The 25,631-nt window shown below is 46.5% G+C and overlaps 1 protein-coding gene and 1 pseudogene across 1 annotated transcript in view; both read right to left on the reverse strand.

Moving 5' to 3' along the window:
* Positions 1-25,039, reverse strand: part of LOC133748492 (ATP-dependent RNA helicase DDX19B) — a 29,207-nt gene extending 4,168 nt beyond the window's left edge. The window contains exons 1-9 of the mRNA XM_062177316.1: positions 24,892-25,039; positions 14,499-14,547; positions 13,256-13,309; positions 12,435-12,570; positions 11,694-11,786; positions 7,162-7,264; positions 3,746-3,860; positions 1,261-1,438; positions 380-617 (exon numbers count right to left, since the gene is read on the reverse strand). Of these exons, the coding sequence (XP_062033300.1) occupies positions 380-617; positions 1,261-1,438; positions 3,746-3,860; positions 7,162-7,264; positions 11,694-11,786; positions 12,435-12,570; positions 13,256-13,309; positions 14,499-14,547; positions 24,892-24,948 (1,023 nt within the window). The 5' untranslated portion in view covers positions 24,949-25,039. The remainder of the gene's footprint in view (positions 1-379; positions 618-1,260; positions 1,439-3,745; positions 3,861-7,161; positions 7,265-11,693; positions 11,787-12,434; positions 12,571-13,255; positions 13,310-14,498; positions 14,548-24,891) is intronic.
* On the reverse strand, positions 4,681-6,594 carry LOC133748496 (dolichol-phosphate mannosyltransferase subunit 1-like; annotated as a pseudogene).
* Positions 25,040-25,631: the final 592 nt, after the last annotated feature.

A 25,631-nucleotide genomic window follows, 5' to 3' on the forward strand; every position in this document is an offset into this window, starting at 1 on the left:
CCCATGATTGTTTTGGGAGAGACAAATTAAGTGCTCTTGGCTTTTCGTTCAGCAAGCGTACGCATTCAGCCCAAGATCTTTATTCCAAAACAGTCTACGTTCCTTATGCTTAACAATTACTTCAGGGGCTTTAACCTGAGGTTTTTCCCAAGTGATCGCTAAGAAGTGGGTAGAGGTAGGGATTCCACCCTCACAACAGCTCCCCCTGGTAACTCACTGCAGCCTGAGGAGCCTAGGCTCAGGGGCAGGAGGAGGCGATTCATCATTTCCTGCCTGCTGTGCCCTGCCCACGGTGGGAGCTGGGTCCTCCCCAGCACTAAGGTGGGGTCTCCAGGCAGTGGGCAGAGCAGCCCAGCAGGCACCTGCTGCTGCTACTCACGTGGCAGAAGATCATGGCCTGAGCGATGGTGATGGCCCCATACAGGTTGCACAGGGCCTGGAACTTCTCATCTCTGTTGTTGCACAGGACGTAGTACTGCTTGATGGTATCCAAAGTCTCCTCCTCGCGCTTCAGTTTGATCACGTTTGGGTCTGGGACCACTTTCTGGGCAAACTTCCACACAGAGTCTTCAAAGGTCGCAGAGAAAAGGAGCATCTGGCAGTTCCTGGGCAGCATCCTGCAAGGCAGGGCCCGGGCATCTGACATGACCCTGAGGCTCTCAGCAGGAATAACAGCCCCACAGCTTGCCCGCTTGCTTGGCTGTGCCCCCAGGGAGGCTACGGGTGCTGTGCAGCATCCCAGGGAGGCCCAGGGGAGGAGCTGAGCCCCAGGTCTCCTGTCTTGTCTTTTTTTTTTTTTTTAGATTATTTATTTATTTATTTGTCAGGTAGAGTTACAGACTGTGAGAGGGAGAGACAGAGAAAGGACTTCCTTTTCCGTTGGTTCACCCCCCAAATGGCCGCTAAGGCCGGAGCTATGCCATCCGAAGCCAGGAGCCAGGTGCTTCCTCCTGGTCTCCCAGTTGATGCAGGGCCCAAGCACTTGGGCCATCCTCCACTGCCCTCCCGGGCCACAGCAGAGAGCTGGACTGGAAGAGGAGCAATCAGGACTAGAACCCGGAGCCCATATGGGATTCCGGCGCCGCAGGCGGAGGATTAGCCAAGTGAGCCATGGCTCCGGCCCCCAGGTCTCCTGTCTTAACTCGGGCTGGGAGTATGCTCAGTGCTGATCAAGCGAATGCTCTAAGTCCCGAGCAGAGAGCCTGAGAGGGCTAGAAGAGGTGTCTGAAGCACGGGACAAGAGGCTGCCCCGGTTCCTACCTCTGGATGCGGATGCTCTGATCCTGGTGGCCCTGAGTGGCTATCATCACGTCAGCCTCGTCCAGAACAAACACCTTGATCTTCTTGGGGTCAATGAACTTGAGTTTGGAGCACCAGTCCAGGACAGTCCCTGGGGTGCCAATGACAATCTGCTCACTGATCTTCTGCCCTCTTTCCACTGTGGAGACAAGATGTTTTCCTCAGCAATTCCCATGGCAAGTTCTGCTTTCTCTTCTGAGAAATCCTGATGCTATCGTGTTTTTTTTTGTTTTGTTTTGTTTTGTTTTGTTTTTTTGACAGGCAGAGTGGACAGTGAGAGAGAAAGAGAAATAAAGAAAGGTCTTCCTTTGCCGTTGGTTCAGCCTCCAATGGCCGCCGTGGCCGGCGCACTGCGGCCAGCGCACCGCTCTGATCCCAAGGCAGGAGCCAGGTGCTTCTCCTGGTCTCCCATGCGGGTGCAGGGCCCAAGCACTTGGGCCATCCTCCACTGCCCTCCCTGGCCACAGCATAGAGCTGGCCTGGAAGACGGGCAACCGGGACAGAATCCAGTGCCCCGACCAGGACTAGAACCCGGTGTGCCGGCACCGCTAGGCAGAGGATTAGCCTGTTGAGCCACGGCGCCAGCCACTATTGTGTATTTGAATGCAAATGTTTTACTGTCTACATTAATATTTTAATAAAATGTCAGACTACCACTACAGTATAAGGGACAGAAAAACAGACAAAAATTCTGAAGATATAAGCTATAAAAAATTAAAAAGAATGAAACCTTTTTAGTGGCTTTCTTTTCATTATGTATAATCATCTAATTATTTCAGGTTTCTGGTATACTTATATTTTTCTAAATTTCCTTTTTTTAAAAAAGATTTACTTATTTATTTGAAAGAGTTACAGAGAAACAGAGAGACAGAGACAGAGAGGTCTTCCAGTCATTGCTGGTTCATCCCCAAACAGCCACAATGGCCGGAACTGAGCCAATCTGAAGCCAGGAGCCTGGAGCTTCTTCTGGATCTCCTTCAGTGCAGGGGCCCAAGGACTTGGGCCACCTTCCTTGCTCTCTCAGGAACATTAGCACTGAGCTGGATCAGAACTGGAGCAGCAGGGACTGGAACCAGCACCCATATGGGATGCTGGTGCTGCATGTCAGGATTTTATTTTTTAAAGATTCATTCATTTTTATTAATTTTTTTTTTTTTTTTGGGGACAGGCAGAGTGGACAGTAGAGGGAGACAGAGAGAAAGGTCTTCCTTTTTGCGGTTGGTTCACCCTCCAATGGCCGCCGCGGTAGGCGCGCTGCGGCCGGCGCACCACGCTGTTCCAATGGCAGGAGCCAGGTGCTTCTCCTGGTCTCCCATGGGGTGCAGGGCCCAAGCACTTGGGCCTTCCTCCACTGCACTCCCTGACCACAGCAGAGAGCTGGCCTGGAAGAGGGGCAACCGGAACAGGATCGGTGCCCCGACCGGGACTAGAACCCGGTGTGCCGGCGCCGCAAGGCGGAGGATTAGCCTGTTAAGCCATGGCGCCGGCTTAATTTTTATTTTTTTTAAGAATTATTTATTTGAAAAGCAGAGTTAAAGAGAGGCAGAGCCAGAGAGAGACAGACAGAAAGAGAGAGAGAAAGAGATAGAAAGGTCTTCCATCTGCTAGTTCACTCCCCAAATGGTTGCAATGGGCCGGAGCTGAGCCTATCCAATGCCAGGGGGTAGAAGCTTCTTCTGGGTCTCCCACATGGGTGTAGGGGCCCAAGGAGTTGGGCCATCTTCCACTGATTTCCCAGGCCATAGCAGAGAACTGGATCGGAAGTACAGCAACCGGGACTGGAACTAGCACCCATATGAGATGCTGGCACTGCAGGCAGTGGCTTTACCAGCTAAGCCACATTGCCAGCTCCACAGGCCGGGGTCTTAACCTGCAGTACCACAGCGCCAATCCCTCATCTTTTTAAATTTTTAAGATTCATTTATGGGGCCACGGCTATGGCATAGCAGGTAATGCTGCCATTTTTGCACCAGCATCTCATATGAGCACTGGTTCAAGACCCAGCTGCACCACTTCTGATCCAGCTCCCTGCTAATGTGCCTGGGAAAGCAGCAGAAGATGGCCATAGTCCTTGGGCCTCTGCACTCACATAGAAGCTCCTGGCTCCTGGCCTCAGAATGGCCCATCTCCAGCCATTGTGGCTATTTGGGGAGTGAACGCATGGATGCAAGATCTTTCTCTGTCTCTTCCTTTCTCTCTGTAACTCTGTCTTTCAATTAAAAAGTTTTAAAAAAGAAATAATTATAATGTCTGAAAATTATTGTCAAATGGTTCAAATAAAACATGCACACAAATATATAGAAAAAAATCAAATAGAGCAAAATGTTAGGTGAGAGCACATATGTATTCATTATTATTATATCAACTATTCAGTATCTTTTGAAATATTTGAAAAATCAAAGTAAGTAGTTAGGTTAATGATACAGGATCCCATCTTCATACTCACATTTATTGCCTCGGACAGCGTATGCTAGTTTCAGTTCAGGGTAAAATCTGCCCATCTGCTCAATCACTTTTCCGGTTTGAAGGGCAAGTTCATATGTTGGGGAGAGGCACAGACACTGGGAGGGAAAGAGTGCAGCGTTAGAATTCAGAACAACAGGCCTTTGCAAAGAGGAATTACACAAGGATTCAGTCATCGCTCCAGCTGAAGGTGAAGCAACAAATATGTAAAATTTTTTAAGATTTATTTATTGTAAAGGCATAGTTACAGAGAGGGAGAGGGCAAGACAGAGAGAATAAGATTTACCTTCCATCTGCTGGTTTCACTCCCCAGATGCCCGCAACAGCCCATGTTGGGCCAGACCAAAACCAGGAGTCGGGAGTTTCATCCAGGTCTCCCACTTGGGTGGCAGAGGTCCAAGTACTTGGGCCTTCCTAACGCACATCAGCAGGGAGCTGGATCAGAAGTGGAGTGGCCAGGACTTAAATGGGCCCCCACAAGGGATGCTGGCAGCGACTTAAGCCATGCCACAAAGAGGGCCCCAAAGAATATGCAAATTAATATGTAAACCATTTGACTCTTCAAGCTGCAGAGTCGTAATTCTTTTTTTTTTTTTTTTTTTAATTTTTGACAGGCAGAGTGGACAGTGAGAGACAGAGACAGAGAGAAAGGTCTTCCTTTTTCCGTTGGTTCACCCTCCAATGGCCGCCGCGGTAGCGCGCTGCGGCCGGCGCACCGCGCTGTTCCGATGGCAGGAGCCAGGTGCTTCTCCTGGTCTCCCATGGGGTGCAGGGCCCAAGGACTTGGGCCATCCTCCACTGCACTCCCTGGCCACAGCAGAGAGCTGGCCTGGAAGAGGGGCAACCGGGACAGGATCGGTGCCCCGACCGGGACTAGAACCCGGTGTGCCGGCGCCGCTAGGCGGAGGATTAGCCTATTGAGCCGCGGCGCCGGCAGTCGTAATTCTTCTCAGGGGTCAGGACCCTGCTTGGTAAAGACACGTGAAAACAGCCGTTCACCTCTGGAGTGCAAAACACCCCCAGGAGTAAGGATTTGAAATTCCAACTAGAGATTAGTTTCCTTTTCCTTTGCTAAGGAAGTTCTAAGAACTTTCTTTTTTTATGTAAAAAACATATACATTTATTTACAGGTCTTAATACAGCAAAAACATAAATCAAAGTTGAGAATATTGCTCATCCAACCAGTAAATTTGAAATTATTTTTTAGTATAAAATGGTATTTTTCCAAAAAATGGATTTGCATGGAATTTACCTTCCCTTTTTTTGTTTTTTTTTTTTTAATTTTTGACAGGCAGAGTGGACAGTAGAGGGAGACAGAGAGAAAGATCTTCCTTTTTGCCGTTGGTTCACTCTCCAATGGCCGCCGCGGTAGGCACGCTGCGGCCCGCAGCACTTGTGAACCTAGATATGAACCTAGATGTGAACCGATGGCAGGAGCCAGGTGCTTCTCCTGGTCTCCCATGCGGGTGCAGGGCCCAAGCACTTGGGCCATCCTCCACTGCCTTGTCGGGCCACAGCAGAGAGCTGGCCTGGAAGAGGGGCAACCGGAACAGGATCGGTGCCCCGACCAGGACTAGAACCCGGTGTGCCGGCGCCGCAAGGCGGAGGATTAGCCTACTGAGCCACGGCGCCGGCTTACCTTCCCTTCTTGTTCATGCTCTAAGAGTACATGTTACAGACATCAGTAATCAGGCTGCTTTCATGCTTAAATTCAAATGAACATGGTAAGCACAAAGCAGCAACTGTCTTTTATGTAGTAGCGGAAAGAGTCAATAATCCGTTCAAGGATGAGACTATTTCATTTCCTCCCAACTTGGATTCACCATAAACACGATCCACAAATGATATTGGGATCCTCAGCAATGATATAATTCAGCTGTCTTGCCCAAACAATCATCTTCATCTGGAAGAAGTTGCCTTCAGAAACACATATTTCTATTAACTTCTGTAGAACTTCTTTTCCATATACTCTGAAACTTCTTGTTAGATCAGATGCTCCTGGTCTCAATGAAATCTTGGTAATAAAATTGGCCCCAGGGCTGATCATTTTTCTTTTCAGATCCCAGCCATATACACCTTCATTTCCTTTGTAGTGAGTTCCAGAGACAATATCAAAATTTCCTTCCTTTTGTTTCGTGGTCTGACAGATCAGCATCCATTATAATGATGTAGTTTCCTGTAGCATGTTCCACTCCATGCAGTTCCTAGCCCCAACTTCTTCTCTCAGGTCTCAGAAGAATTTTTTCTGACCCGTGGATCTTCTCCAGCTGTTCAGCCACATCTCGTTCCATCTGGGCTCCCATCATCTATGATTCCACTCTCGGAGAAGCTTTTCACTAGCAGCCACACAACGGGCAGCAGGTTCTCATGCTCACTGTAGGTCGGCAAAAGCACGGAATACTTGTCCTGTCACCCGCCGCATCCCTCAGGCTCGCGCCAAAATCCGGTGAGCTTCTGACTCCCTTCCGTGGAGGCCATGGCGAACTACCAGAACTTTCTAACAGATGCCAATTGCAGATAAAGGAGCCAAGCCTGTCAGCAATATCCCAGAACTGGCAAATCACGGGAAAGGGAACAGTATTTTTGTTACCACTGCAAGATTAACCATATTGTTTGTGTTCAACTTGCAGAGCTCAAGTTTATGTAAAAAGTAATACATAGGGCACTCATTTGGTTCAGCAGCTTATTCTGCTCAAGACATGTCACTTATGATTCCAGCTTCCTGCTAATATGCACCCTGGGAAGCAGTGCTAATGGCTCAGGTTCCTTGGTCCCGGCCACTAGTTAGGAAACCCAGATTAAATTCTGGGCTCCTGGCTCCAGCTGTTGCAGACATTTGGTGGAGTGAACCAGCAGAAAGAATATCTCTGTCTGCTTTTCTTCCTGTCTCTGTCCCTCTGCTTTTCAAATAAATAAATAATTAATAATAATAATAATAATAAAATAACGCAGTTTGGCTTTCTGTCCACCAAATGGACTTTCCCTCCTAACTATACTTAAGTAGAAAATCCAGGGGGCTGGCGCTGTGACATAGCAGGTAACGCCACCGCCTGCAGTGCTGACATCCCTTATGGGCACTGGTTCAAGCCCCGGCTGCACCAATTCCGATCCAGCTCTCTGCTATGGCCTGGGAAAGCAGTAGAAGATGGCCCAAGTTCTTGGGCCCCTGCACCCGCGTGGGAGACCTGGAAGAAGCTCCTGGCTCCTGGCTGCAGATTGGCCCAGCTCCGGCCATTGTGGCCAATTGGGAAATGAACCAGCAGATGGAAGACCCTGCTCTCTCTCTCTGTCTCTGTCTCTCTCTCTCTCTCTGCCTCTCCTTTTCTCTGTGTAACTCTGACCTTCAAATAAATAAATAAGTCGTAAAAAAAAAGAAATCAAAATTTACCAGATCCTTACCTGGGGGTATTTGTTTGCAGGTTCCACTTGGCTGAGCATGGCCAACACAAAAGCAGCTGTTTTACCAGTACCAGACTGAGACTGGGCAATTAAATTCTGTGGGCTACACAAGAGAACCAACTGTTTAGGAGCTTAATTTCAAATAAACTTTAGTTAATAAAAATGAAAAATAAAGCCCAATAAGTTAGTTTAAAATTCATTTATAGAAGACGACATTGGCTTCTGCAACAATTACATATGCTAGGTTCACAAGTACAGCAGACTATAGAGAGAAAATTTTGTGGTGGGATTCAAAGCATTTTACGTCTGATCTGCTCTCTATACAGCTACTGATTCTTTTTTGTTGTTGTGGTTATTCAATAAACTCTTTTATTCTAGTTCACAGATTTTTCCATTATAACACTTGTGAGTACTAACACTAAGTAAGGAGACCCCTCCTCAAATTACACAGTAACTAACACGGAGTTTAACATGGAGTAAATTTTGGGTGAAAGGCATTAAAAATTAAGATACCAGGGCCACGACCGTGTGTATGTAGAGAAACACTTTAAGCTCTGGTTTTTCAGAATAACACCATTTTAGAAAATAATTCTGAAAAAGTATAACAAAACTCAACAGTAAACAAAAAGCAAAATCAAGCAAACCAAATACTTGGGGTGGACATGCAAACTTCCAGGCTTTTGGCCCTAGGACCTGGAAGTGGGTTTGTGGGTTTCATAGAAATTTCTCGGCCGGCGCCGTGGCTCAACAGGCTAATCCTCCGCCTTGCGGTGCCGGCACACCGGGTTCTAGTCCCGGTCGGGGCACCGATCCTGTCCCGGTTGCCCCTCTTCCAGGCCAGCTCTCTGCTGTGGCCAGGGAGTGCAGTGGAGGATGGCCCAAGTGCTTGGGCCCTGCACCCCATGGGAGACCAGGAGAAGCACCTGGCTCCTGCCATCGGAACAGCGCGGTGCGCCGGCCGCAGTGCGCTACCGCGGCGGCCATTGGAGGGTGAACCAACGGAAAAAGGAAGACCTTTCTCTCTGTCTCTCTCTCTCACTGTCCACTCTGCCTGTCAAAAAAAAAAAAAGAAATTTCTCTATAGAAGGGCCGATGCTGTGGCACAACGGGTTAACTCTGTGGCCTGAAGCGCCGGCATCCCATAAGGACGCCAGTTCAAGACCCAGCTGCTCCACTTCCGATCCAGCTCTCTGCTATGGCCTGGGAAAGCAGAAGATGGCCCAAGTCCTTGGTCCCCTGCACCCACATGGGAGACCCAGAGGAAGCTCCTGGCTCCTGACTTCGGATCGGCGCAGCTCTGGCCGTTGCAGCCAATTGGGGAGTGAACCATCAGATGGAAGACCATTCTCTCTGTGCCTCTTCTCTCTCTGTGTAACTCTGACTTTCAAATAAATAAATAAATAAATAAATCTTTAAAAAAAATTTCTCTGCAGAAAGGAATGTCAGGGCCTGGCGTGACCATGGTGGCCCTGCTCTGACACTGTGGTGTTCCCAAGTCCTGTCTCTTCAGAGAGGAAAGTAGTGTGTCTGTCACAGCTGCCTGGGACTGCTCAGTGGGGCCTATATTCCCAGTCCTTTTGAGAACAGTCCCAAATCCCAAAAAGGCATTGCATCCCTGAGGCAGCCCAGAGGCAGCAGGGAGACAATCAGCGTGGGCCCTAGGCTGTGCGGGAGCTGCCCAAGTAGTTTACAGAGAGCAGGTGGGCCTTGGTGTTGATCACCCAGTCTTCCAGGAAGAGCATGTCATCACTGGAGACCAGAAGGCAGAAATACTTCAGTGTCTCCGCTAGGAAGAAACTCTGCTGCTTGTTGTCGTGGCTGGGGATGATGCTCTACACATCCTGAATCCTCAAGGAGCCGGCTTCTGTCTGGTAGTATTTCTCCAAAGCCATTACCACTTCCTGTAGACTGTGTCATGGGTCTGGTACCACAGGTACATGCAGCTCTCAACCACCTCAGACTGCAGCATATAGTAGCTCTCACTCAGCTGGGTGGCCTCCTCTCTGTTAGAGTTGAATCAAAAGGCTTTGGGCTTTAGTTTGGAATCTGGGTGGGCACTGGCGCCACAGCTCACTAGGCTAACCCTCTGCCTGTGGCACCGGCATACTGGGTTCTAGTCCCGGTTGGGGCACCGGTTCTGTCCCGGTTGCTCCTCTTCCAGGCCAGCTCTCTGCTGTGGCCCGGGAGCGCAGTGGAGGATGGCCCAAGTGCTTGGGCCCTGCACCCTCATGGGAGACCAGGAGTAAGTGCCTGGCTCCTGGCTTCGGATTGGCGCAGCGTGCTGGCGTAGCCATTTGAGGGATGAACCAACAGAAAAAGAAAGACCTTTCTCTGTCTCTCTCTCTCTCTCACTGTCTAACTCTGCCTGTTTTTTTTTTTAAAAAAAAAAGGAATCTGGGTGGGCATACAATTCCTGGCATGTCTTGGTACTCTGGGGTGTGAAATCTCAGTGATACCACTGATTTTTAATTTTTTTTATTTTTTACTGCTTTATTTATTTATTTGAAAGGAAGAATTACAGAGAGGCAGAGAGAGAGAGAGAGAAAGAGAGAAAGGTCTTCCATCTGCTGGTTCACTCCCCAGATGGCCGCAATGGGCGGAGCTGCACCAATCCAAAGCCTGGAGCCAGGAGCTTCTTCCGGGTCTCCCACATGGGTGCAGGGGCCCAAGGACTTAGGCCATCTTCTACTGTTATTCTAGGCCACAGCAGAGAGCTGGATGGGAATTGGCACAGTCATGACTCGAACTGGAGCACATATGGGATTACGGCACTGCAGGTGGCAACTTTAACCCACTGCACCACAGCACTGGCCCCTACTGATTCTTTTAACATGTGAATCAGCTCATGGATACTTCTCCGCTCAAAAGCATTCCCATCACTGCTTATTTCATTCAGAATATAAAATCCTTATAGCATCCTGCAAGGGCCTTACCTGATCTGCCTTCCCATTATCTCTTGGATCTCATCTCCTGCTACTCTCTCTCCCTCCCTCCATCTACTCCACCATAATGACCTCAATGCTACAGAAGACATGCCAGCCAAGTCCCCTGTAGAACTTCTGTACTGGCTGTATTCTGCCTAAGACAAATGTCCCCAGTAAGACCACCCTAATTCTCTCCTCTCCTTCAAGTTTTTTTTTTTTTTTTTTTTTTTAATTTTTGACAGGCAGAGTGGACAGTAGAGGGAGATAGAGAGAAAGGTCTTCCTTTTTTTTTTTTTTGACAGGCAGAGTGGACAGTGAGAGAGACAGAGAGAAAGGTCTTCCTTTTGCCGTTGGTTCACCCTCCAATGGCCACCGCGGTAGGCGCGCTGCGGCCCGCGCACCGCGCTGATCCGGTGGCAGGAGCCAGGTGCTTATCCTGGTCTCCCATGGGGTGCAGGGCCCAAGGACTTGAGCCATCCTCCACTGCACTCCCTAGCCACAGCAGAGAGCTGGCCTGGAAGAGGGGCAACCGGGACAGGATCGGTGCCCCGACCGGGACTAGAACCCGGTGTGCCGGCGCCGCAAGGCAGAGGATTAGCCTAGTGAGCCGCGGCGCCGGCGGAGAAAGGTCTTCCTTTTTGCCGTTGGTTCACCCTCCAATGGCCACCGCGGTAGGCGTGCTGCGGCCGGCGCACCGCGCTGTTCCGATGGCAGGAGCCAGGTGCTTACCCTGGTCTCCCATGGGGTGCAGGGCCCAAGAACTTGGGCCATCCTCCACTGCACTCCCTGGCCACAGCAGAGAGCTGGCCTGGAAGAGGGGCAACTGGGACAGGATCGGTGCCCCGACCAGGACTAGAACCCGGTGTGCCGGCACCGCAAGGCGGAGGATTAGCCTGTTGAGCCACGGCGCCGGCCTTCCTTCAAGTCTTTGCCCAAGTGCCTCCTACTTTATGAGATTCTACCCTAATGAGCTAACTGAAAAGTGAAAGTGTAATCTACTTTGAAATGCCTTAAAATAAACAAGATGTAGGCTTCCAATGGCAGGATTTGGAGCAGGGATGGGAAGAATCAGATTTGGCTCCTTTAAGGTGGCAAAAAACAGTCCCCATAGTAGCCCAAGAGGTAGGGTCTCTCCCTCTCTGTAATTCTGTCTTTCAAATAAATATATAAATCTTTAAGAAAACCAAAATTTTAAAAAATAAAAAATTATTTGAAAGGCAGAGTGGCAAAGACAGAGAGAGAGCTTCCATCCCCCAATTTACTCTCTAAATGCCTACAATGCTGGAGCTGGAGCAGATCAAAGCCAGGAACCAGGAACTATCCTCTTCTCCCATGAACCCAAGTACCTGGGCCATCATTTGCTGCCTTCCAGATGCATTAGCAGGAACCTGGATCAGAAGTGGAGACAGGACTCAAGCCCAGGCACTCCAATGAGATGCTGTGTCTCAAACAGAGGCTTAACTCACTGTACCACAATGCCCATCCCTTTCACACTGTTTTCTAAATTTTCTAAATACAGCATGTACTATTTGCATAATTCTTAAAATCAATACAATTTTTAAAACACAGAAAATTAAAAATAGAAGACAGCCATATTAGGATACATACGGTTCAGCAAGCATCAGAGGCAAAGCGTTCTCTTGGATCTTGGATGGCCGGTTGAAACCCATGGCATAGACTCCCTGGAGAAGCTGTGGTTTCCTAGAGAAACAAAGATGAAAGCCACAGTCTCTTTAGTTGAGGAACACAGCAAAAAAAATTTTTTTTCTCTTTTTTAATGTTACACAGTTTATAAGTAATGATAATTGCATTATGATAACCTCCTTTTTTTTTTTTTTTTTTTTGACAGGCAGAGTGGACAGTGAGAGAGAGAGAGAGACAGAGAGAAAGGGCTTCCTTTTTGCCATTGGTTCACCCTCCAATGGCCGCCGCAGCCGGTGCGCTGCAGCTGGCGCATCGCACTGATCTGAAGGCAGGAGCCAGGTGCTTCTCTTGGTCTCCCATGTGGGTGCAGGACCCAAGGACTTGGACCATCCTCCACTGCACTCCCGGGCCGAGAGCTGGCCTGGAAGAGGGGCAACCAGGACAGAATCCAGTGCCCTGACCGGGACTAGAACCCGGTGTGCCGGCGCCGCAGGCGGAGAATTAGCCTATTGAGCCACGGCGCCGGCCGCACATTATGATAACCTCAACATAATGTGTGAGTGCAGTGAGTTAAGCCTCATTTGTAATTTACTTAGTAGTTCAAATAAAATTCCTTTATTAAACCTATGTTAGCTAAAAAATGTTCTGCGTGAAAAAAATACATATAATAGGTCTGGGAGAGACAGAAAGTACACAAATACTCACAGCCGGAGCTCCTCAAAAGACTTCACAGAGTAGAGGGGGGAGTTGGGATCCCGTTGTAGGACTTCCACTTGGTTTGTGTTATCGACAAGGTTGCTTCTGATCAGTTTGTTGAGCAATGACTGGGCAGCTCTGTCCTCTGTCAGGAAAAAGAAGAAATAGTTTCAAAGGTCCATAAACCACGAGTTGATGAACTCATCAACTGCCACTGGTATTTTAAGTAATAGCATGTAATTGTACAAGTACAAGGCACTTAACAGTTTAATCTGTAATTATAATTAAAAAGTTTGTTTTATTAAAAAGGTTATAATCCTCACATCACACGACTCAGGACCCTGTGAATATTTTAACAACCCTCCTTTCCTGAGGGTGTCTGTCTGTTCCTCTAGTCCCAAATATTTATTCTTCAGTTTGCATGCAGTATAAAGTTATTGTTATCAAGTGCATTCCAACAATGAAAACAACTGGAAGTAACAGTCTGTATCTTGATATGGTATAAGTTTTTCATAGCTTGTCATTCACATTAAATGCATCAAGATGCCATTGCATTTAACTTCATTAGACAATGAGGATACAACCTAAAATTCCTTTTAAAACACTCCTTATGAGAAAATCATTCAGGGAATTTTCTGCCCGAAGTTCATCAATGTTCAATGTAAAAATTTGTCTAAAATGTAAATTATTAGAATTTCTTCACTAATTGACTATTGAACACTTATAGGAGCACTGTAACTCCTGCTGAAGTCAAGTTGGATATAAAAATGAAGCCTCCCTAACAATCCATTTTCTTAGAACTTCATTTATAAGCTCTGAGGCTGTGTTACCTTTTTCTTCTTCATCTGTGTTCTCTGTATTAGCACTGGTCTTGACAACAGCACCTTTATGAGACACAAAATGACCATCAATCAAAACCATATCCCATAATCAACAACTGTAGGAATTCAAATTCTGAAACTAGGGGCCAGTGCCGTGGTGTTAATAGGCTAAGCCTCCGCCTGCAGTGCTGGATCTCATTTGGGCACCAGTTCGAGTCCCACTTGTCCTGCTTCCAGCTCCTTGATAACGGGCCTGGGAAAGCAGCAGAAGCTGGCCCAAGTGTTTGGGTCCCTGCACCTGTGTGGGAGACCCAGAAGATGCTCCTGGCTCCTGGCTTTGGCCTGACCCAGTGGGGAGTGAACCAGTGGATGGTTCTCTCCTTCTCTCCAACTCTCTCCCCTACTCTCTCTGTATCTCTGCCTTTCAAATAAATAAATACATCTTTTAAAAAAATCTATTACACTATAAATGTAAAGCCCTGGAGAAAAAAATTAGTAAGGAAACCCAGACACTGATTAAAAAAAATGTCAAAGTTTCTAAATCAGCTAAGGTATGAAACACTGTTGCTTCAATTTCAATTATTTTCTATTCCAGGTCCTCCCACCCTACTTCAAAATCTAACATTTAGTTCTCTCATAGTATCAATATCTCCAAAGTATTACAGAAAGATGATTATTAACAGTCAGTGATCAGAAACCACCTTGATGCTCAACAGTGGAGTATCTATGCAAATCACACAATGCCATTAAAATTCTAGGTGTATAAACTGCTGATTGGTAGAAATATAAAAACAAGTTATAGTTATGTAAAAGTATTATGTGAATTCAGAGTAGGGTAAATGCCAGATTTCTCCCCTGTAATATTAAATACATAAACAAAAATTTGGTGTTGAACCTAGACTTTTGATAGAATTTTGATATGATTTTAGATAATTAGAATAGGTAAACTCTCAGGTCACTCATAATCATTCCAAACTGATGAACATTTTAAAAAGTAACAAATAATAGTTGGCAGTATAGTGCCAAAGTTTGGAATAAATTTAATACTTTATAAACCAATTAGGTAGGCTCATTCTTATAATAAGCACTTTGTGATTACAATCTAGTTTATTAATTCCCAAACGGAAAGACTGCCAGTATCTGCCAGTCCTTTGGTACAAATACAGTTTTTTTTTTTTTTCTAGGCAGTTGTTATGCCAAAACAGAAATACTCAAGGAAATCACATTTGTTTTCAAACTAGCTTTTACTCACCATTGGCATCCGGTTTGATTTTCTCATCCTTAAGATGCAAGTTGCTCAACTAAATGGAGAATATGGAGGGAGGAAAGTGTCAGGAGAATCACTTACAAGATGTTAAAGTCAACAGAGGCTTCCCAACAAACAGGGAGAAAACAGCCCCTCTCCCAAGACCGATTCATTAGGCTGCTATTCTGGGTTCCTTTTGTTTGCCAAATGACTGAATGAAAATAAACAAAAATGTCCATAAATGCAGTAGGAAAAAATGATTACCGAGCCGCTTAAAATCCATACTTCCTAATTATAACCCTAGAGAGAATTATAATTGATGAGTTTGCTTAACTCCTGATTACAAAGACTCTCTCAGGGGAATATCATTGTTAGAGTTGTCACTCCCTCACAGTCCAAACAAGACACTGAAGATACCCAAAGAACGCAGTCACACTACAGACACAGCCAAGGAGGGAGCACTGCACTGACAGCACCTGCAGGAGGGAAGCAGTATAGTAGAGGACTTGTTGAAGCCACAGCACACAGCATGCTGACACACAGCCAACATCCAAGTCACCTTATGCTTCGTGTCTCATACTCTTAACTGGGAACAGCCCCGAGGATCACTGTGTAATCACAATACCCACAGGCTGAAGTCGGGATAGAAAGGAAGAGACAGATCAGAGAGACGTTTCAAAGAAAGGATTCTTAGGACTTAAATCAGACAATGGAACTAGGGATCTCCTGGCAGGACTCCTCTCTCCCCTGTAAGAACGCACCTATCCTGGGCAGGCACTGAGGCATAGTACATTAAGCTTAAACAGGTAACTGCATCCCAGCTGCTCTGCTTCTGATCCAGCTTCCTGGTAATGCATCCTGGGAGGCAACAGATGACGGCTCAAATGCTTGGCCCCTGCCACCCTCAGGGGAGGCCCAGATGGCATTCTGGGCTCCTGGCCCAGCTCTGACTGTTGCAGGCATTTGGGGAGTGAATCAGCAGACAGAAGCTATCTCTCTCCCTCTTTCTCTTTGATACTCAGCCTTTAAAGTAGATAGAAATAAACAAACATATGATCTGGACATTCCATTCCTGGGAATTTACTCAAAGAAATTGAAATCAGCATACAAAAGAGTTATCTATACCCCCCCATATTTATTGCAGCTGAATTCACAATAGCTAAGATATGGAATCAACCTAGGTGCCTGTCAACTGAAGACTGGATAAAGAAACTACATGGGGGGGGGGGGGACAGTGCTGCAACACAGCAGATAAAGCTGCTGCCTACAGTACCGGCATCCCATATGGGCGCCAGTTTGAGTCCCAGCTGCTCCACTTCCAATCCAGCTCTCTGCTATGGCCTGGGAAAGCAGTGGAAGATGGCCCAAGTCCTTGGGCCCCTGAACCCACATGCGAGACCTGGAAGAAGCTCCTGGCTCCTGGCTTCGGATTGGCGCAGCTCCAGCTGTTGCAACCAATTGGGAGTGAACCAGTGGATGCAAGACCTCTCTCTCTGCATCTCTTTCTCTCTCTGTGTAACTCTATCAAGTAAATAAATAAATCTTAAAAAAAATAATAATAATCTATGGGATATGTACACCATGGAATACTACAGTGGTAAAAAAAAATGAAATCTTGTTGTTTGCAACAAAATGGATGCTACTGGAAAACATTCTAATTAGTGAAATAAGCCAGTCCCAAAAAGACAAATACTATATGCTCTCCCTGATCTGTGGTAACTAACAGAGTACCCAAAAGGTAATCTATAGAAATGAAATTGACATTTTGTTTTGCCTTTTGTTGGTTTTTCTGGGTCATAAAATGATTTCCAATGAGGGCGCAAGGAAATTGATTTCTGCTTTTTTGGTCCAAAGAAATAGAGCAAAGAATGGTATCTGAACTAACTGCTTTCAACATAAGTTTTAGCATTAGTTCACTAACAATACCGCAGGTAATGCAAACTTTGCTGCAGTGCCACTTCTGTGTGTAGGCTTGAAAGCCTTACTACCTAATTATTTGAACTATTGCCACTGCTTCCTAGGGTCTGTGTTGGCTGGCAGCTGGGGTCAGGAGCTGAAACTGGGAATCAAACTCAGCTACTTGGCTGTAGGAGAGGAATCTGGAATCAACCACTAGGCCAAATGTCTACCCCAGATGAACTCTCACTGTTTTATGATGATTGCCGTTTTATGCTGATTTCTTTTTTTTTTTTTTTTTTGGCCAGCTTCCTTTCCTGCTAGTCTATCCAATGTGTTCTTCTTCTGAGTCTCCTTTCTCCAACACCAAAGCACATAGACACTAGAAATTTCTTATCAGCTTCTGTGAAGTGAAGCAGGGCTCCTCTATTCTGAACTAATCACTCATTAAAACAAGTTTTAATTACTCCCTCCCCAACCTCCCCCCTCTTTCCTTGGTTCTTGGGAGGAGGGCAATAAAATTTAATACATACAGAACCTGGTGGTGCTTTAAAAAATAAAAATTTGGTTTTGTTAATTTTCTTTTTTAAAAATAATTTTATTAAGATTTATTTATTTGGCTGGTGCCGTGGCTCACTTGGCTAATCCTCCGCCTGCGGTGCTGGCACACTGGGTTCTAGTCCCAGCTGGGGTGCCAAATTCTGTCTCAGTTGCTCCTCTTCCAGTCCAGCTCTTTGCTGTGGCCCGGGAGTGCAGTGGAGGATGGCTCAAGTGCTTGGGCCCTGCACCCGCATGGGAGACCAGGAGGAAGCACCTGGCTCCTGGCTTCGGATCGGCTCAGCATCAGCTGTGACGGCCATTTTGGGGGGTGAACCAACAGAAAAAGGAAGACCTTTCTCTCTGTCTCTCCCTTTTTCTCTCACAGTCTAACTCTGCCTGTCCAAAAAAAAAAAAAAAAAGAAAAGGATTAATTTATTTATTTGAAAGGCAGAGTTACAGAGAGGCAGAGGTGGGGAGTAGAGAGAAAGAGAGAGAGAAGAGGTCTTCCATTCACTGGTTCACTCCCAAGGTGGCCACAACAGTCAGAGCTGGGCCGATCCAAAGCCAGGAGCCTGGAGCTTCTTCTGGGGCCTCCCACATGGGTGCAGGGGCAGCCAGGACTAGAACCAGCACCCATATGAGATGCCAAGACTGTAGGTAGTGGCTTTAACCACTGTGCCACAGCACCAGCCCCAATTTTGGTAATTTTCATTCTTCTACCCTTTATTAAATGATGTCTCAGGTCTTGCTACATATTTTGTTCGTTTACCTGCCTTATACTAGACTCAGAGGTAAATTAAAAATAGAAATATCTTCTGTCATTCCAGGAATTGTGTTCTGTTTTTTTTTTTCCCCCCCAGAAACCTTTTATTTAAGGTATATAAACTTCTTTTCTTTTTTTTTTTTTTTTTTTTTTTTTTTTGGACAGGCAGAGTAGACAGTGAGAGAGAGAGACAGAGAGAAAGGTCTTCCTTTGCCGTTGGTTCACCCTCCAATGGCCGCCGCGGCCGGCGCACCACGCTGATCCGATGGCAGGAGCCAGGTGCTTCTCCTGGTCTCCCATGGGGTGCAGGGCCCAAGCACTTGGGCCATCCTCCACTGCCTTGTCGGGCCACAGCAGAGAGCTGGCCTGGAAGAGGGGCAGCCGGGACAGAACCGGCGCCCCGACCGGGACTAGAACCTGGTGTGCCGGCGCCGCAAGGCGGAGGATTAGCCTAGTGAGCCGGCGCCGGCCTTAAGGTATATAAACTTCATACATTTCATAAATACAAATTAGGAACATAGTGATTCCTCCCACCTTACCTTCCCTCCCACCCGTACTCCCACCCTTCTCCCTCCCTCTCCTATTCTCTTTCTTATTTTTTACTAAGATCTATTTTCAACTTGCTTTATACACATAAGATTAACTCTATACTAAGTAGAGAGTTCAACAAATAATATGGGAAAAAAAAAAAAAAAAACACCAAAAACCCTGTTCCTCAACAGTTGAGACAAGGGCTGTCAAAGTCATGGTATCTCAAAATGTCAATTTCATTTCTATAGATTACCTTTTGGGTACTCTGTTAGTTACCACAGATCAGGGAGAGCATATAGTATTTGTCTTTTTGGGACTGGCTTATTTCACTAATTAGAAGGTTTTCCAGTTGCATCCATTTTGTTGCAAACAACAAGATTTCATTTTTTTTTTTACCACTGTAGTATTCCATGGTATACATATCCCATAGATTCTTTTTTTTTTTTTTAAGATTTATTTATTTACTTGATAGAGTTACACAGAGAGAGAAGGAGATGCAAATTGGCCAAAGCCTTGCTCTTATAATATCTACATTTTTTCAATGCTTTTAACTAATATGTTAGTTTTTAAGATGTTAAAATAATAGAAAACTGGGGCCAGTGTTGTAGCACAGCAGGTTAAGCTGCTGTTTGTGATGGCAGCATCCTACATTGGTGCTCAGAATCAAGTCCCAGCTTCTCCACATCGAATCCAGTTTTCTGCTAAAGTGCCTGGGAAGGCAGCAGGGGGCCGTCTGGCTGTTTAAATCTTTAAAAAGATTTATGTATTTATTTGAAAGGCAGAGTCACACACACACACACACACACACAGATCTTCCATCCATTGGCTCACTACCCAGATGGCTGCAACAGCCAGTGCTGAGCCAGGCAAAGCCAGGAGCTTCTTCCAGGTCTCCCACATGGATGGCAAGGACTCAAACACTTGGGCCATCTTCTGCTGCTTTTCCCAGGCAAGGAACTGGATCAGAAGAGGAGCAGATAGGGTGTGAACTGGTGTCCATATGGGATGCCAACGTCGCGGGTGGCAGCTTTACTCACTTTGCGACAATGCTGGCCCCAAATAAATAAATCAATAAATTTTTTTTTTTTTGACAGGCAGAGTGGACAGTGAGAGAGAGACAGAGAGAAAGGTCTTCCTTTGCTGTTGGTTCACCCTCCAATGGCTGCCACGGCTGGCGCACTGCAGCCGGCGCACTGCGCTGATCCCAAGGCAGGAGCCAGGTGCTTATCCTGGTCTCCCATGCGGGTACAGGGCCCAAGCACTTGGGCCATCCTCCACTGCCTTCCCTGGCCACAGCAGAGAGCTGGCCTGGAAGAGGAGCAACCGGGACAAAATCTGGCACCCTGACCAGGACTAGAACCCGGTGTGCCGGCGCCGCAAGGTGGAGGATTAGCCTAGTGAGCCACGGCGCCAGCCCCAATCAATAAATCTTAAAGCTACTTGAGAAAGGATTCTTGAGACATAAGGAAAATCTAACATATGCTAAACAGAGATTACCTTAGGCAAAACATTGAAGCAGAAGACTTAAAAAATCTCACCAATTTTGGGATCCCTTTGTCCTCTAAACTGAAAAAGATGTCTCCAAGCAGAAGAGGAGCCACTGGGGAATGCGAAAAGTAAATAAACAGAATCTAATATTCACTTACCTAAAATGAGTAAGAGAGGAAGCTTGACAAATACTTAAAATACAGACTGAACAATGTGTGCTCTGTACACATCACAGACACCTACTCAGGCAGCCTCTGCGCGGTGCCTCGATGGGAGGAGTTCCACAGGACAGGAGTCAACAGCATCTTGACTCATTTCTCTGGTTTTACAATGCTCTGATCTATTACCATTTACTTGGGCATGGTTAAGCAGCATTACAAATACTATTTATGTTCAACTAACTAATTTGCACAAAAGAGATAATTCATTAAGACTGCTGCAAAGAAAGTGAGATACAGGTAACAGCACCAACAACAGTGGTAGCTGCTAAATCAGGCATGTCCATAATTCAGTGGGGTAGTTTCTACGATTATTCTCATCCTACAGATGAAGAGACTGAGGCAGACAAGTTACATAATTTGTCCAAGATCATATAACTAAGTGATGGACCCAGGAAAACCAATCAAAGTCTGTTTCTGAAGACTAAGGTCTTAACTTCTACGTAACAGTGACTCTCATTGTTAACACCAAGTAATTGCTGTTTTGGAAAACAGCCTGCCAATTTCTCCACAGTTAAACACAGAGTTTATCACACAATCTAGCAGTCCCACTTCTAGCGATGTGCCCAAGAGAACTGAAAATATATGTCCACACAGAAACCTGTCACAAACGATCACAGCAACATTCTTAAAAAAAAAAAAAAAAAAAAAAAAAAAAAAGGATGTATTTATTTATTTGAGAGGCAGAGTCCCAGACAAAGAGAGGGAAATACAGAGATCCACTGGTTCACTCCCCAAATGGCCACAATAGCCAGAGTTGGGCCAACCCGAAGCCAGGAGCCAGGAGCATTTTCCAGTCTCCCACATGGGTGCAAGGGCCCAAGCACTTGGGCCATCTTCCACTGCTTTCCCAGACCATTAGCAAAGAGCTGGATCAGAAGAGGAGTAGACAGGAGCATCCCATATGGGATGTCGGTGCCACAGGCAGAGGCTTACCTTACTCAGCCACAGCTACAGCCCTAGCAATAAAACAGAATAAAGCCCTGTACCGATACTATTGAAAACATTCTGCTAAGTAAAAGAATCCAGTCACAAAGGATGACTTAGGAGGTGCTGTGTGATACTGTGTATATTAAATGTTCAGAAGAAGCAAATCTGTAAAGAAGCAGAAGCCAGCTTATGGGTTGCCAAGCCTAGGGTGGTTTCAGAGAAATGGTTTTAGTGACTGCTAAGGGTTAAAGAGTTTCTTTTTAGGGTGATGTAATGCTGTAAATTTTAATATACTGATGGCTGTGCAATTTTGTGTATGAATCTACTGAGAACTAGCAAGCTATATACTTTATTAATTTATTTGAAAGGCAGAGTTACAGAGAAGCAGAGGCAGAGAAAGAGGGAGCGAGCGAACGAGAAAATCTTCCATCTGCTGGATCACTCCCCAAAGGACCACAATGGCTGGAGCTGGGCTGACCTGAAGCCAGGAGCCAGGAACTTCTTCTGGGTCTCCCATGTGGGTGCAGGGACCCAAGAACTTGGGCCATCTTCTATTGCTTTCCCAGGCCATAGCAGAGAGCTGGATTGGAAGTGGAGTTGCCAAGACTCAAACTGATGCCCATATGGGATGCCAGCGCTTCAGGCTGGGGCTTTAACCTGCTGCACCAAAGCACTGGCCCTAGAGCTATATACTTTAAACAGCTGAAGTGTGTAGTATGCAAATTACATCTCAAATACTATTATTTAAAAAAAAGTAACACGGGGCCGTCTTTGTGACAGAGGGTAAAGCAGCAACATACAACATTGGCATTACATATGGGCAACAGTGGTTCTTGTCCTGGCTGCTCCAATTCCGATCCAGCTCGCTGCTAGTGTTCATGGGAAAACAAAGGAAGATGGCCCAAGTCTCTGGGCCACTGCCACCCACATGAGAGACCCAGAAGAAGCTCCTGGCTCCTGGTTTCTGCTTGGCCCAGCCCTGGCTGTTGCAACTATTTGGGGTGTAAACCAGGGAATGAAAGATTTCTCTCCCTCGCTCTCTCTCCTCTCTGTAACTCTGCCTATAAAATAAATACATTTTAAAAAAATTAAATAGGGGCCGGCGCGGTGGCGCATTGGGTTAACACCCTGGCCTGAAGCACTGGCATCCCATATGGGCACCGGTTCAAGTCCCGCCTGCTCCACTTCCTATACAGCTCTCTGCTGTGGCCTGGGAAAGCAGTGGAAGATGGCCCAAGTCCTTGGGCCCCTGCACCCACATGGGAGACCCACAAGAAGCTCCTGGCTCCTGGCTTCCCATCAACGCAGCTCTGGCTGTTGCAACCAACTAGAGAGTGAACCATCGGGTGGAAGACCTCTCTCTCTCTCTCTGTGTAACTCTGACACTCAAATAAATAAAAATAAATCTTTAAAAAATTAAATAAAAATTAAAAAATAAATGCATATTATTAAATTATTATAAAGTTCGAGCCTAATAAAAACAAAAGGGGTTAAATGTTTTATATATGTTTTATTATCACAGAGAAAATTATTCTGAGTTTCTGTTTTGTGTGTTTTTTAAAGATTTATTTATTTATTTATTTGAAAGGCAGTGTTACACAGACAAAAAGTAGACATTTTGGGGGCCAGCTCTGTGGCATAGCAGGTTAGGTTGCCTGCAATGCCAGCATTCCATAAGGGCACCAGTTCCAATCCATCTCCCTGCTAATGTGCCTGGGAAAGCAGCAGAAGATGGCCTGAGTGCTTGGCCCCTGCTACCCATGTGGGAACCAGGATGAAGCTCCTGGCTTCAGGATGGCTCAACCCCAACTATTGTGGCCATTTGGGTAGTGCAGTGAACAAGCAGATGGAATATAACTCTATTTCTCCTTCTCTCATGTTCTAAAACAAAATTAAAGGGCCAGTCCAAGAGATCCAGCATTTAACTAAAAGAGCTCTGTAAAAGAGGGACTAAATAAAAGATGAAGGCGAGGAAATCAACAATGAATTAGTCAAGAAAATTTCCTGTAACTGAAGGACAAGAATGTTCCAAATTTAAGAGACTTGTCTAGTATACAAGTAAAATGGATGCAAACAGACCCATACCAAGCAAGACATGTATCACTTTTTGTATCTGCTGAACAAACAGAAGGATGCTCCAGACTTGTAAAGGGAAAAACAACTCACATGAGGAATCATAATTGTCTCACACATCTCAACAAATACCGAAGTCTAGAAGGCAATGGAAAAATGCCTTTAAAATCTGGAAGGAAAGTAATTTTCAACCTATAATACTATTATCCAAATGATAGGACAAAATAAGGTATCTTTAGACATGCAGTTTTTCGACAAAAAAATTTACTTCCCATACACCTCCAGAAAGCTGACCAAAGGCTGCACTAAAATAAAGGAACAAATCAAGGAAGATGAAGACAGGGATACAGAAAGGAGAGGATCTAACCCAAGAGAAAAAAGCAATTGCCAGAACAGGGCGAAATTAAATATTCTCTATTCCTCTTCACCTCCCAAAATGCACTGTGCTCTATACACAGGAGTGACTAGTTCAGTTTGAAACAAACTAACAGCCTGGGAGAGATGTAATTGATAGAATAGGTAATTGTCTGAACTTTTTAAAAACATTTATTTATTTATTTGAAAGGCAGAGTTACAGAAAAGCAGAGGCAAACAGAGACAGAGATCTTCCATCTACTGGTTCACTCCCGAATGGCCCAACAGCTGGAACTGGGCCAATTGGAAGCCAGGAGCCAGGAGCTTCTTCTGGATCTCCCACGTGGTTGCAGGGGCCCAAACACTGGATTGGAAGTGAAGCAGCCAGGACTCAAACTGCCACCCACATGGGATGCTGGCAAACATCTTGAGATAAGCTTAGACAACTGGCAAAGAGATTGGAATGAACTGATAATACATACAAAATACATGAAGCACAAACACAAAGCAAATAAAAGTTCAAAGGAAACAGTTTTATAGGAAAGTAGTTTTCATGAGTTGGTAGTATAAACATGGAATACTTTAAAAATCACAAAATTATAATGAAAAGAAGGAACACAGAAAAGTGTGTGCAATTGTGGTGGCGGAAGACATAGGGAAAAGTCACAAGTCAATATTTAAAACTGATTACTGAGGAAGTAGCAAAACAGGCATGTTATTTAGGAAATGAAGAGTAAATATTGAGGCTAGCGCTGTGGCACAGCAGGTTAAAGCCCTGGTCTGAAGCGCTCGCATCTCATATGGGTGCCAGTTCAAGTCCCAGCTGCTCTTCCGATCCAGCTCTCAGCTATGGCCTGGGAAAGCATAATTTGCCCAATTCCTTGGGCCCTGCACCCACACAGAAGGCCTGGAAGAAGCTCCTGGCTCCTGGCTTTGGATCAGCGCAGCTCCAGCCATTGCGGCCATCTGGGGAGTGAACCAGCAGATGGAAGATACTTCTCTCTCTGTCTCTACCTCTCTCTGTAACTGTCTTTCAAATCAAATAAAATAAATCTTAAAAAAAAAAAAAGAGTAAATATTGTCCATCTATCCCAAGAGAAAATTAAGTCGCCTTTCAGAAGGAAAAAATTGTCAAGAACCACGGTTTTAAAACTATTTGACTATAAATTACATTCATGCATAAACTGTTTTTATCAACTATAAAAAAATAAGACAGGCTTACAGAAACATAGTACTAACAGAAGTAGATGCAAAGCCCACCAGAACAGAGTGCTGAGGTGACAGAAATTAACGCTTAACACATATTCTGCTTACTGTGTGTCAGTCCCAGAAAAACAGAAGGAAGCTAAGAGGATCAGGGGAGGCTTTCCTGGCTGCCAGAACCCCCCAGCGCAGGGCGAGTGCAAGCTGGAGCAGTCCGGCGGCGGGCGCTGTAAGGATGGGAGCGCTCACCTGCCTTCCTGAGCCGGACTGCTCAGCCTCTTCTGGGGCAGGCTCTACCATTCCCCTCCCCAGGACCCACCCCAGCTGGGGCTGTTCTTTCCCAGGGATCAAGTCCCCATCCAGAACTGGCCCCTTGACCCTTTTATGGCTGAAAGCGACCCACCGACTCAGCCGCCGCTTCCTGCTCGTCTACCGCCAGAGCCCACGAGTCGGTGGCCATGGTCCCGAGCGCGGGTGGGACCCTCGATGTGGCGGATTCGCCCGCGCGCACAACGCGGCCGTGGGCTCCGGGGCGTCGCGGCGAGCCCGGTTCCGGCCCCGGCCCCGCGGAGGGGGAAGTCATTCGCTGCCAGTGCCGGGCACCGGAAACGGCGCGCCGCAGTGACGTCAGAGCCCGCGCCCCGACAGCCGCCGCCGCTCTCCGCTCCGGGCTGCGGCTTCCGCTGCCTTGAGACCCCCGCTCCCCAGCCCTCCACAGTGCAGGCTTCCTTCCTAAATTGAGGGAGTCATCTTCATGTGCACCAACTCAGGTCAACCGACTTCCCAACCAAAGAACAAAATCACATCGCGGCATAGCGTGGAGGCACAGAAGACGCTCACACACATCCGACAGACCCAAACAAATGTCAACAAGCTGCTGCTTGGGGTAATGGCATTCCATTTCAGAGCGTAAAGTGCAAGTTCTGGGTCCTCCGCACTTCCCACCTAGCTTCCTGCTAGGAGGGCACCCAGGAGGCAGCCCAGCCGATGATGGCCCAGGCCCAGGCGCTTGGGTTCCTGCCATATCAGTGGGAGACCCAGATGGAGGTATGGGCTCCTGCCTTCAGCCTGGCCCAGCCCTGGCTATTGCCAAGGAGTGAACAGGGCGTGAACCAGCAGATGGAAGCTCTGTCTCCCCGTCTC

The sequence above is a fragment of the Lepus europaeus genome, chromosome 19 (genome assembly GCF_033115175.1).
Source record: "Lepus europaeus isolate LE1 chromosome 19, mLepTim1.pri, whole genome shotgun sequence".
NCBI lineage: Eukaryota > Metazoa > Chordata > Mammalia > Lagomorpha > Leporidae > Lepus > Lepus europaeus.